The sequence below is a fragment of the Macrobrachium nipponense genome, chromosome 9, assembly GCF_015104395.2.
Source record: "Macrobrachium nipponense isolate FS-2020 chromosome 9, ASM1510439v2, whole genome shotgun sequence".
In the NCBI taxonomy this organism is placed as follows: Eukaryota; Metazoa; Arthropoda; class Malacostraca; order Decapoda; family Palaemonidae; genus Macrobrachium; species Macrobrachium nipponense.
In genome coordinates, this window is record NC_061110.1 from 21682866 (window position 1) to 21696667 (window position 13802).

Genomic DNA, 13802 nt, shown 5'->3' on the forward strand with positions numbered 1-13802 from the left:
CATCATAGTTCACTGTGAGCGCTTCAACACGATCCTTTAAGATACTACCAATATTTTCACACACATTAAGGTCAGGGGAGCTACCTGGAAATTCACTTAACGAGAAGAAATCGATACCACTGTTTCGAAGCAGCTCCTGTGTCTGAAGAGCCTTGAAACATGGTGCCTTATAACGCAAAAATGTGATTTTTTCCAACAGATAACACATTTTTAGAATCTTTGAGGAAAGGAAATACTCCACCAGTAAGCACAGTTTCTCTGAAGTATTCACCATTCCATGACTGTCCTTTTTCTTTGATGATACACATTAACCATTTGGCTGTGAAACGGAGAAAAATTCCCAAACATTCAGGAAATTTCACAACTTGGCGATAGCGCATGTCATCGCTGATATCATCCAACTTTGCAGCCCAAATGATGTCATTTTTATGTTTTGGCTTCCTGACTGTGTAAATGAAGAATTCATCTGATGCGGCAACATGGAGAAAGTCAGCTTCATCCCAATTTTTAAGAAATGAACCACAAAACCATGCACGGTCTTCTCTCTGTTGCTGAGTGATGTTGGGCTTGCTGATAACATGAAATGGCTTGATACCAGATTTTTTCAACTCATGATATACAGCACTGTAACTTCTCTTCTTTCCCCATTTTGTTTCTAGTTCAAGCGCCAATTTACATAAAGACTTTCTTGGTCTACCCAATGCCTCAGCTATGATGTCTTTTGACTCCTGAGAAAGGACTTCAGCCCTTACAAGATTCTCACTCTTTTCGCAATGACAGTCATATGGATTTTTGTTCCAGTTTCTTTTAACAAAGGATTCATCTCTTTTAATTAAATGTAACTTTAGCTATCCAGGAACATGAAATGAAGGATGCGCCATGCATTCCTGGCCTCTCTGAAGGTTATAGTCCGGATTTGGTCAATCCATCTGATTTCCTCCAAGTCATTAGCCATGGCTGTATCTAACCCCGTCACTCAGTCTGAAAATACAAGAAATGTAAAATGAAAAATGACTTAATAGAAACTTAAGATAATGTACTTGGAGACAGCCTATAGCAGAAAACTTCATAACTTTCCATTTGTCCTGTGGAGTTTGGGGGGGGAGGCCTCTAATTTCGAAGCACCCGGTAGTATACTACAGAATTAATTAGTCAATGACTGAACACTTGAAAATGGAATTCCAATTTTCATCATCTCTATGAAATTTTCAGTTTTAAAACAATTTGATAATATAGTGTGGTTAGACAGTACTGTAGGAGTGCTGCATATTTTATTGGAATACAACATTCTTTGAAACTACTGTGATTCAAATTGACCGTCCGTCACAGAATTTTACAAAGAATTTCCAGTCACATAACATGGATTCCCTGGCAAATGACTTTGTGGTTAATCAAAGGCGTGTTTACTTTTGTTCTGGTACTGAATTGGGACTGAATTTAGATTCCAGGTGATTAATGGTCGCTGAACCGCATTCATTCAAAACAATTCTTATTATTTCTATGTTCTCAAATAATAAGATAGTTGTGAATTGCATATTTACATCCCATTTTTAATGTGTTACAAGGAGTCTCAAATATTTCCGACGTTCAGAAAGCTGCCTGCATATTATATTAAACACATACGCAACGTCTTACTGAGGGTGCGTTCACACCAAACGCGTCGCGTCGAGTCGCGCTAATTCATGGCTAGTGTCATTTTCGCCTTAAATAGGAATAGGGATGTTAGTGTTTTCTACTTTGTTTTCATATTGCATTTCAGTTTACGAACGCGAGTTATGTTATAATAAAATTGTACTCCTTTATATCTTTTTTCACTTTTATGTAGGACAAAAAGTAATATAATTAAATTTCAGTTCATCTTTTCTTTGTATCCATATGATATACATTTAAAAATCTTAAACTTACCTATAGTTTTTGAAAATGTTTATGGTTGAGTAGTTATTTATTATTATTATTGTATTATATATATAATATAATTAAAATATATATATTAGTATTAATATATATATTATATATATATATATATAATATTTATATTATATATATATATATATATTATATATTATATATATAGATATGTATATGTTTCTTCTTGATGTTTCAGCTAATTCGTTTAGAATTGTATCTTTTAATTAGTTATCCTGTAAAATTCAATAAAAATGAAACTTGCCTTAGAAAAATGGCCATTTTTCGCCTAAGTTGCAATTGCCCGCTTGTAGGTGTTGTTTTTCTTATGAACAAAAAGGTAAATAAAGGAAAATCCCCAAATTTATTCTAACCGATAAGATTAACAAAAAATCCAGCATGGAGAGAGAGAGAGAGAGAGAGAGAGAGATCAGACAAAGAAGATCCGTACTGCAAAAAATCCCTGAGAGTGGGAGAGAGATTTCACCAAGAGACAAGGCAGAGTTAAAAAAATGTTCAGAATATTTCCTGCTTTATTTTGATAAATCGAAATATCTCTCGTGGAATACAGAAAATCAACGAAAAATCGAGAGAGAATGAGAGGAGAGTATGTAAATAAGGAGAGAAGTCTAACGCAGGAATAGTCATCTTGTTTATTGTGGCTGCCTATTCACTGGTGAGGTTCTTCCTGACTACTGTCGATGGAGTTGAACAGCCCAAGGAGAAGGAACTGAAGGAGAGAATTGCGGCTTGGGAAGACACCATCCGGTGCCAGAGAGAGCAGGAGGTGAACTTGGACAGGATAATTCTTCAGCTGCAACAGAGGCTCGACAACAATGAAGAGATTCAGAAGGCGGGCGGAAGGGAAGAACACACTCATGTGATCCAGATCACTCAGGAGGTGTTGCAACAGCAGGCCTGGCAAGAAATGGCCTACTCGCTCGAAGCTGACACGTTGTTCCTGAAGTGGGAGAACGACCAAGAAAAAAGGGAAAATCGGTAGCTGGAAGACAAGATCCTCAAGATCACAGATGAAAATCCGCAGCTAATGGAAGACAAAGGAAATTGGGGAGAGAAACGATGCCCTATGTGAGAGGATAAGGGAACTAACAGTGCGGTTGGCAGAGGCAAACAGCCAGGTTGAGAGGCAAGAGGAACTCGTACGACAGAAGGAGAAAGACCCGCAGTTAAACAGCGAAGAAGCGGTGCGGATGGCGAGGCTCATCCAGGAACAAAAGGACGCGACCGAAAAGCGCGAATCCGGCAGGAAAGACGTCGAGGTCAGGTTCGAGCGCCTGCAGATGGAAGTGGAAGACCTCAGGAAGGAAAAGTGTGGACTCCAGTGTGAAATTGAGGCTGCGAAACTCAAGAGGAAGGAGCTGGCATGCCTTCTAGAGAAAGGAAATCGTGGCTGGAGAGGAAGACCGGTGCCCAGGGCGAACGGAAAGAAAAGCTGGAAGATGAGGTTGGACAGCTACGAGGAGCGAAGGAGAAATTTGTTTACAACCTGAAGAACCTGCAGGGGAAAAACAGACGCCTGGAGAAAGACAACAGGAAACTGAAGGAGCAGCTGTTCGTCTTCAAGGAATGGCGCGATCTCCAAGGAATGGCGCGATCTTCAAGGAATGGCGCTGGCCTCACAAAGACGGATGAGATGCGAAAAATTTGAGGACAATGTTTGTTGTATGGAAAGTTTAATGTTTATTTGTAATAAGTTTGCTTTGTTGATCCTTGAAGGAAGTTGAAGTTACAGGGAAATAAATATGCTAAAATGTTTTCTTAAGAGTTTTATTGATTCCTGAAAGAGGAAGGAAGATGGGAGGATTGAAGAAAGTGTGAGGAAAATGACAGGATTGGTGGAGTACCAGGGGAAGAAGCATAGGATTCAGAGAAGCCCCAGGAGAACTGAAAGGATTCAGAGAAGCCCCAAGAGAACTGAAAAGAATCAGAGAAGCCCCAGGAGAACTGAAAGGATTCAGAGAAGCCTCGGGAGAACTGAAAGTATTCAGAAAAGCCCCAGGAGAATTGAAAGGAGTCAGTGGCATATTCTGGTTTAAGACTAAGCAAAGGTGTTGTCTATGACGGGACAGGCGGGCGAGGCCCGCCACACGTCTTGGGACAGGCGGGCGAGGCCCACCACATGTCCCAGGACGGGCGGGCGAGGCCGACCAAACGTACTGGGACGGGCGGGTGGGGCTCACCACGCGTCCCAGGACGGGCGTGCAGGGCCCGCCACGCGTCCGGGGATGTGTGGGCGGGGCCCGCCATGCGTTTCGTGACGGTTAGGCGGGGCTCGCCAGGCATCCCGGAAGGGGCGGGCAGGGCCCGCCACGCGTCGCAGGAAGGGCAGGCGGGGCCCACCACGCGTCCTGGAACTGGTGGGCGGGGCCCATCACGCATTCCGTGATAGGTAGGCGGGGCTTGCCATTTATCCCGGGACTGGCGGGTGGTGGCCACCACGCGTCCTGGAACGGGCAGGCGGGGCCCGTCATGTGTCCCGGGACGGGCAGGCAGGGCCCACCATACGTACCGGGACGGTGTGGGCGGCGCCCGCTGCATGTCCGGGAACAGGTAGGCGAGGCCTGCCACGCGTCCCGGGACGGACGGGCGGTGCCCGCAACGTGTCCGGGGACAGACGGCGAGGCCCGCCACGTGTCCCGGGACAGGCAGGTGTTGCCCGCAACGTGTCCCGGGATGGGCGGGTGGCACCCGCCATGTGTCCTGGGATGGGCGAGCGAGGCCCACCACGTGTCCCAGGACGGGCGGGTGAGGCCCGCTAAGCATCCGTGGACGCTTGGGTGAGGGCCGCCACGTTTCCCAATACAGGCGGACGAGGCCCGCCACGTGTCCCGGGAGGGGCGGGCAAGGCCAGCCACGTGTCCCAGGACGGGCGGGTGAGGCCCACTAAGCGTCGTGGACGGGTGGGCGAGGCCCGCCACGATTCCCAGGACGGGCGGGCAAGGCCCGCCACGTGTCCCGGGACAGGCGGGCAAGGCCCGCCACGTGTCCCAGGACGGGCGGGCGAAGCCCTCCACATGTTCCGGGACAGACGGGCAAGGCCCGCCACATGTCCAGGGACGGACGGGCGAGGACCACAACTTGTCCTAGGACGGGCATGTAAGGCCTGCCACGTGTCCCGGGACGGGCGGGCGCAGACTGCCACAAGTCCCGGGACGGTCAGGCATGGCCCGCCAAACGTCCCGGAACGGGCGGGCGAAGCCCACCACGCGTCCCAGGACGAGCGGGCGAGGCCCACCACGCATCCCAGGATGGGCAGGTGAGGCTCACTAATGGTCACAGGTGGCGGGCCCTGCCCACCCGTCCCGGGACACGTGGTGGGCCTCACCCGCCCGTCCCGGGACACGTGGCTGGCCTTGCCCGCCCACCCCAGGTCACATGGCGGGCCTTGCCCGTCTGTCCCGGATCACGTGGCGGGCTTCGCCCGCCCGTCCTGGGAAACGTGGCGGCCTTCACCCGCCCTTCCTGGGACGCGTGGCACGCCCTGCCCACCTGTCCTGGGACGTGTAGCGAGCCTCACCTGCCCATCCTGGGATGCGTGGTGGGCCTCGCCCGCTCGTCCTGGGAGAGCCGTGGTGGGCTTCGTCCGCCCGTTCCGGGACATTTGGCGGGCCATGCCTGCCCCGTGTCCGGGGACAGGCATGCGAGGCCCACCACGCGTCCCGGGAATGGCGGGTATCGCCCGCCACACGTCCCGTGACGGACGGGCGGCACCCACAACGTGTCCTGGGACGGGTGGGCACCGCCACCCACGTGTCTGGGGACAGGCGGGCGTGGCCCGCCACACGTCCCGAGACGGGTGGGCAAGGCCCGCCACATTTCCTGGGACGGACGGGCGGCGCCCACCACATGTCCTGGGACGGGTGGGCGCCGCCACCCATGTGTCCAGAGACGGGTTGGCGAGGCCTGCCACTTGTTCTGGTACGGATGGGGGAGGCCCGCCACTTGTCCCGGGACGGACCTGCGAGGCCCCCGCCATTCCCATGGATCCCCAGGGATGGGGGGATAGGTGCCACGCCCAGGTGTCCCGGGCCGGGACGGGCAGGCGAGGCCCGCCACATGTTCCTGGAAGGGCCGGGGAGGCCCGACACATGTTCCGGAGCAGGCGGGGGAAGCCCGCCATGTGTCCCAGGACGGGCAGGCGAGGACCGCCACGTGTCCCAGGACGGGCGTGTGAGTCCCGCCACTTGTTCCTGGAGGGCGGGGCAGGCCACGCATGCCAGGACAGGCGTGCGGGGCCCGCCACGCGTCCTGGGACGGGCAGGCATAGCCCGCCATGTATCCGGGGACGGGTGTGACCCACCATGCATCCCGCAACGGCGCGGGTGCGGCCCGCCAAGTGTCCTGGACGGGCGGACTAGGTCTGCCAAGTGTCCCTGGACGGGGGGCTAGGTATGCCATGTGTCCCGGGACGGCGGGCGAGGCCCACAAGTGTCTGGGACAGGCGGGCGTGGCCTGCCACTTGTCCCGGGACGTACAGGCGATGCCCGCCACATGTCCATGGACGTTTGAGATGGCCTTTGTCCAAAACGTAAGGGTAAAAAAAGAGGAAATATGGGAAAATGGAGTGCTTATGACTTACCTTAGATAAGTGTTAAAGGGAATGTAAGGTCGCAATTGAAAACTCAGCGGATTAATCTAATTTACATTCATTTACAAGCAACATTGAAAGGCCTGAGTTAAAGACATTACACACAACATAAACAAAAGACTTCTTGCATAATATCTCAGCTAATCACTATGGAGGTTGTTTATCTTTAATCACACACAAGAGGAGGAACTCTAGTGCTTAAATGAAATGTTCAATGAAGACTTAATCTTGGACAGGTCACAGGGGTAGCACGTGCTATGATGGTGGACAAAGGATGTTCAGTAGAGGAGTTATAAAAGGGAAATTTGAAAATGGAAATAGCAAGATTCGTCTTGAAGGAATAGGACTGGTTGGATTTTGCACTTTCGAGACGTACCTGTAGTCCTTAGTGGCTTGCACATGTATCGTGATGTCTGAGGAGGGCTCCAACCAGCGACGACGAAACAAAGGGGCTGACTTCAAGTCAGAGGCGAGCACATCTGCCCGATAACAGAAGCTGGGGTAGACTGAGGACGAATCAGGGCATTTCCAAGCGGCCTGGGATCACACACTGCCTACCATGAAGCCTATATAAATCCCCTGCAACCTGCCCTTCTTATCCTATACACTAGGTCTAGTTAACGGATTATTTTCCCCCCAGACCGGACATACCAATCTCCCCAATGCTTTAAAGGTGGGGTTAAAAATGGCTGCTCTTCTAGCAAATAACTAAAAATGAATGATACTGGGAAGACGAGGCGATCAAAAACCGTAATATATATATATATATATATATATATATATATATATTAATATATATATATATATATATATATACACACATATATATATATATACATATATATATATATATATTATATATATATATATATATATATATTTATAAATATAGTATATATATATATATATATATATACATGAGAGATTTTCGATCCACTACTGCCATACCATCTCAATCGTGGCTCTCTTATCACTTCTGTAATCTTTACTAAGCCTTCCCTTCGTCTTATTTCATCATTTTCCAATCTTTCAAACAGCAATACTCCCATAATCTACTCAGCATTCTCATCTCTGTTCTCTGAATCTTTACTTCCTCTTTTCTTCTTAGAGCCCATGTTTCTGCTCCATACATTAACGCTGGTCCTATTACAGTGTTATATATCTTGACTTTTAGCTTGATTGGCATTTTCTTATCACATACTACTCTAGCTATCTTTCTCCACTTCCCCCATGCAGCTTTTATCCTACTGCCTTCGATAATGACACTTACAGATAATATTAAATAAATGTATTTGAGTCAGACGATATTACAGAGTTTACGAAAGTAATATAAATGAAAACACAAGTAACGGGTAAAGCACGGCTTACTAAATGGACGTAGTCATGGTCATCCTCTCTTCCCGGTTTAACAACAATTTCAGTTTTGTTTCCCATTCTATTCTGTCTCGCAGTAGTATACACGAGCGTTCATGTAACGATGTATATTTTGAGATGTGGAGCCTCACTACAGAACATTCAGATATTAAGAGAGAGAGAGAGAGAGAGAGAATAAAAGTATTCTTCTTTGTTTCGTGGCTTTTTTGTATATACTCGCAGATTGTACTTCACCTGAGGATAAAGGGTTTCATTCTTTAACTACTATAATGCAATAAATGAATACAACAGTTACATCACAATACAAAGATTCATTGCTTGCACTAAGTGGCCAAGGTCGCCTGGGTACATTCTTTGTAGAATTAAAAAAAAAAAAACTTATGATCCTTGATTATACATTTATATGATTCTGGATGACTTCTAATATTCCCCAATTCCCCCCCCCCCAACCCAACACACCCCGCCCACAACCCAAGCCCTAGCCCCCGCCTCCACCGCCCTTTATTTGGGATAAAGAGCCGGGCGTGATGGTATGAACCATAGATCTCTCTCTCTCTGTATATCTATGGTATGGGCAATTATATAAGTGCTTTTTCCAAAGAATAAGTACACTTGATGCACCTTTCATTAGCCAATAAATGAAACAAATTCGTTATATCCCCTACGAGCGTTAACTGATACTGAACTGACCTTTTTTTATGCGTATTGATAAACCATAAGCTTAAAAAAATCTGTTTACAGGACATTTTTTTAAACAATTTCTAGTAGTCCGTGCGAATTGCATTTCCAAATAATAAGAATTGCTCCAAGCACTTTGGATTTATTTTACGAAGTGACACATATTTATTACGTCCCTCCAAACTATTATAATGCATTCACATCTGACGTGCTTTAGTCGTGTCTTCAATGGATGACAGTGCTGAAGGGACGGCATGTCTGCTGTTCCGTGCGAAATTTTGGCATTTCCCAAATAATGCGAAGATTTCTAAGCACTTTGGATTTATTTTAACTAAATGATACATATTTAGTACGTCCCCTCCAAACTATAATGCATTCACGTCTGATGGGACATCAGCCATGTCTTTTTTAATGAATGGATGACGTGCTAGAGGCACGGCGTGACGTCACCCGGGAAAGTGGAAACAAAACAAGATCCTCCACCTCAGTACCAACTTCCAAGCCAATCAGTGCGTTTGTTATTGTCCCACGTGTTGTTGCCGGTAGTGATATATCGCTATTATCATCGGTATTATTAATCGCCGAGCAATCATATTACCACTATAGTGTCTTTAGACACCGTAGATTGTATTAAAGCGTTCGATGTGGCATAGTGTCCCCGAATAGTGTGAATAAAAAGCAAAATGGAAAATAGCGGTGGGGATGGCTCCCTTAGTAGTCAAAAGTTTCGTGTTTAGACTTACGATGTTGATTGTCATGATTATGATAATGTTCCGACAAGAGAGCTTACTGATATAAGTTGTTTTTGACCAGCCCAGCATCATGATAGTTGATGTTATTGAAGAAAGTAATGATAGTGAGGAAAAAGGATAGGGAAGGTTAGTAGGCCTAGTGTGAAAAGACGAAAAAAAGATCTCATTAGGCCCATAGGGTTGTGACGATTGAATGCATCACGGTAACTGTGGTAGTGGTACAGAATGCGATGATCCACCCCACCCCATGTGTAACAAGCAGCCCCATACATGTTAGGCAAGTTTGCCACCCCCATCAGTTTTGAAATTAGTGCCGGTGCCACACCACCAGCCGTAGTTCCCGACCTGTGGAATACGTTAGGTATACCGAAAAGGCTGAACATCCGTTAAAGCAGGGAAAGGGAAGAAAATGGGTAAGTAGACCAGAAACGTATGCTGGTAAGGTTGCTAAATGACAAACGAACTATGGCCTATCCACTCAAAGCTTTATTAAACGCCTGGCAGCCTAATTTAAAGAAAGCTGTTCCCTTAAAGAAGGTCGTATCCTCTTGCAACTGCATGAACAAGTGTTTTACCGTAATGGCGGATGAGGCGGTTGCCACGAAATCCCTCCCCCAAATTGTAGTGAATCAGACAGTGTAGGCCTAATTTTGATAAAACACTTAAATCATTAATTGGTCTCAAGATCATGTTCATAATATTCACCAGGTTTGACATTTTATTATATAATATATTCATTGTAAGATTAATTTTTAGCTTATTTTGCGTTTTCTAAGTTCTGAAACTTTAATCCTTTCCAATACAATTTTTATGGTTAGGAATTTCACAAGAGAACAAGGTAGGCAAGATTAATCAGAAAGTTGATAAGTTACTTTTGATATATATACTTCCAAGGCTGTTGCCATATACCTAGCGATTAAGGGAATATATAATCTTGTCCAAGTTTTTGTTCCTGGAAAATATTATTTTAAAATTTAGAACTTAATTTGCAGATCAAGTTCATGCTTGCAGAATGTGGGTCTTAAATCTGCGTTCATTATATTCTAGTTCTGTAGGTTTTAGTAGTTGTGGCACATATTTAGTTCTCGATTGCCTGAAATCTGTGTTTCAGATATCGTAGGCTTACTGTCATAAAGATGTAAACGCTTTCGTCAGTAATACACCTGATTGGTTATATAAGCATAGCACCCTCACACCTTATTTAGATGATAAAAACATGCCGATTTATATCGATAATATAATAATAAAAGCACACAAATGGCGAGCTTGTAACAGTCTACTCAGCTCAAACTCAAACGAACGACGGGCTTTAAAATTTTTTTTTTTCTCTCATTTCGGTAATTAAAAAGGCATTTGGCTGAGCGAGTGATAATATAATGCGTAATAGTCATTGCTTGCATGCAAGTAACTTTGTTACAGGAGCTGGTTGATACTTGTAATATCGTGAAATATTGTTGTCTATGAGGCTGTTTAGGGCCTTCGGGAAGTGAATGGAACAGCCACTACGGTACTGGCTGGAAGGCGGGAAATTTCAGAAAACTTATGGCATGATGGCAATGGAATTGTAGTTTCCTTTTACGAATACTTTGTATATTTACAAATTTTCCTCTTGAGCGTGCAAACCATTATAAAAGTTCAGTGACTGGGCACTTTCGGGACTGTATAGTCAAACAACTTACCGACCAAAGTTTGAAATCCCAGTAAGTTTCCGTCATACATTATATGACACATACAGCACAGTAGGCTAGGCTAGACATGCACACTTCTCAATTATGTTGGGAACGGGAGCAGTATTTAGGTAGAATGAATAAATAAAGGTTAGATACAAAATTATTTTGACTGAAATGGAATAAATGTGTGCTTAAAAGAGGGCCATTAAAATCAAATAAATATCTGGCGAATCAGTAGCATAGGCTTAGCCTCATTGGTCTACTCTTCATGTTCCAGCGGTAAACAATATTAAAGGTTATTTCTCAGTTTATGGACGTGGGTAATGCTTTGGTATCCTAATAAAGTTATTTTCATATGCATGCAATGAGATTGTATACAGAATAAAGTTGGAATGATGAGAATAATCTTTGGCCTAAGAGTAGCCTGGACTGTACAATGAAATAACCACAATTGTTGAAAGTTCATCGTTTATTTGCTTTTTATCTGAGTAGACTTTGTATACAAGCTCGTCTTTCGTGTGCTTGTTGGTATATTACTGATACATATCAGCATGTGTATTATTTATATAAAGGGCGAGGGGTCTTCGTTTAAATAAGTAGTCAAACCTGTTATTGAAGAGATAGTATAATAGTTATCACAATGACCAAAAGATATCAGAAACATTGATTGTCAGCCAATCACGTGCTACCCATGCGCATGTGCCACATTTTCACCTGTAGTTAGATATATCAAATTAAACCTACTATAGTAAGGCTCATATCTCCACCACTTATTTCCTTGATACTCTGCGCTTTGCCAACACGGATTAGATTATCAAGGGACTACATCCTACTGGTATTTGTAAGGGAACCCACTAAGCGACCGAAAAAAGCAAAGATAATTGTTCACTGAGCTACTCTCTACCTTCATGGAAAAGGTAATAATCTGCAAGCCTACCACCCATTCCATTCTTGCGATAACCGCTTTGTGGACCCAAGTTGCTGTGGAAAAGTTATCTGAGGGAGGAATAATAATAGGTTAAACGACCTGAGGGTGAAGGACAGGAACCTCAAAACCAGGAAAGTAATGGGTCGTCTGGAACACATACGACATCTGCAGGTTTGTTCCACACACTACACCCTAAATACACCCCGAACCGGCAATGTACGAAAAATTCCTTGAGTGGTTGGAAGTCAGCTGGCCTTATGTTGCAGTTGCGAAGTTGAATCATCACAAGATTTTCAGGTGCCACTGTAATATCGATAAAGGATGTCTGGGGTACCTGAGAGCATCTCACGAAAGCCGCTAGTTGATGAGAGGCGGGCTGGAAACGATGTCTAACCTTGAACAAGAACAAAAGGCACACAATGGGAAAATATCTGTGGCTTTCATTACCATGAAGTCTGCCAAGTTTCCACGCATTCTATGTCCTCGTCGTTGCCATACTGTGGTGTTGTCTTTTCGACATTGCCTGCGCAACGGAAATAAACAAGATAAGAAGTTCACAAATTTTGGTGAGTAGGTTTTTTTTTTATTTATTCTTTATTTTTTTGCTATTATCCATTTTTTCATAACTTTTAATTCAGCAATGATAGTTTTTGTGCATTAATCATCATCATCTTCATCATTGATCACTGCTCTCAGGCTTGGTAGGAGTATTTTATTAATCTTTGTTAACTGTGTTGCAATTGATTTTTGTTTATGCATTAATCACCATTATCTCTACCGATAGTAGATCATTTTTCACATGGTTGGTGTAATTTTTATTGACATAATGCATATTTATTGATGTTTGTTAATTGTGTAACATTTAATATTTGGGAATTGTTTTAGCATTAATCACCATTGTTTTCATCGTTAACCATTATTCACAAGGTTGAAGGGATTATTATTAACGACTCAGGTTTATTAACGTTTGTTGACTGTTTGATAATTAATTTTTTGTCATTTGTTGTGCATTAATCACAATAATCATCGTTATTAACCATTATTCATTGTATTTAAGGGGCTATTATTAATATATCTTATATTTATTATTTGTTAACTGTGTGACAATTTTTTAGAATTTTTTTTAATCTGTCACTATTGTCTTCCTCATTAATCATTATTCATAAGTTGATAAAATTACTATTAACATGCGTCATGACATGTTTAAAGTTTATTGCGGTTTATTAACTATGCAGGACAATATTTTTGGAAAATTCAGAACATTTTCTTGAAAAAGACATAAATCTGCTGGCGTTGGAGTGAATTATTTTATATATATAATTTCTGTGTTATTGCTGTAAAATATTGTGAACTATGTAAAGTAATATTACAACAGTATCCTGGCAATTTTATACCATAAAAAAAACATGATAAAAATACTCTATGGCATAGTAAATTGGGGAACTGCGGCAAAAAATGACATACCCACTTATATTTTGCAAATATACAAAAAACTTAAAACATGTATTATGTCATAGCATCACAGATAACACTTGTAACGCAAAACGACTTCTGTTTCTCAAGTGATAGACTGATTAGTTGCAGCATATTTGATTTTTGTCATTCATTTTATTATGTAAAAAAAATCACAACAAAATTTTTCAGCTGCATGAAAATTTCATTCTTCATGATTAAAACTAACATCCTTTCTCTTGGTGTCGACGTCTTGTTTGTGCTCTTGGCTCTTTCAGTCCCTCTTATTGACTCGATCTTTTTCGCAGTTCTTGATGGCTTTTCTGAAGGAAAAAATCATAATTCTGCTGATTACAGCATTTATTGTATCTCTTCCCATCAATATCTAAGCTACCTGTTTACACTTTTATTTATGTGTTCTTAATATATATGGC

The 13802-nt window shown here is 43.6% G+C and overlaps 1 protein-coding gene across 1 annotated transcript; it reads left to right on the forward strand.

Moving 5' to 3' along the window:
* Positions 1-5195: 5195 nt before the first annotated feature.
* LOC135218029 (collagen alpha-5(IV) chain-like) lies at positions 5196-6221 on the forward strand. Its single transcript, XM_064254174.1, has one exon. It carries the CDS (start codon positions 5196-5198, stop codon positions 6219-6221), a length of 1026 nt encoding a protein of 341 aa, XP_064110244.1.
* The last annotated feature ends 7581 nt before the right edge of the window (positions 6222-13802 follow it).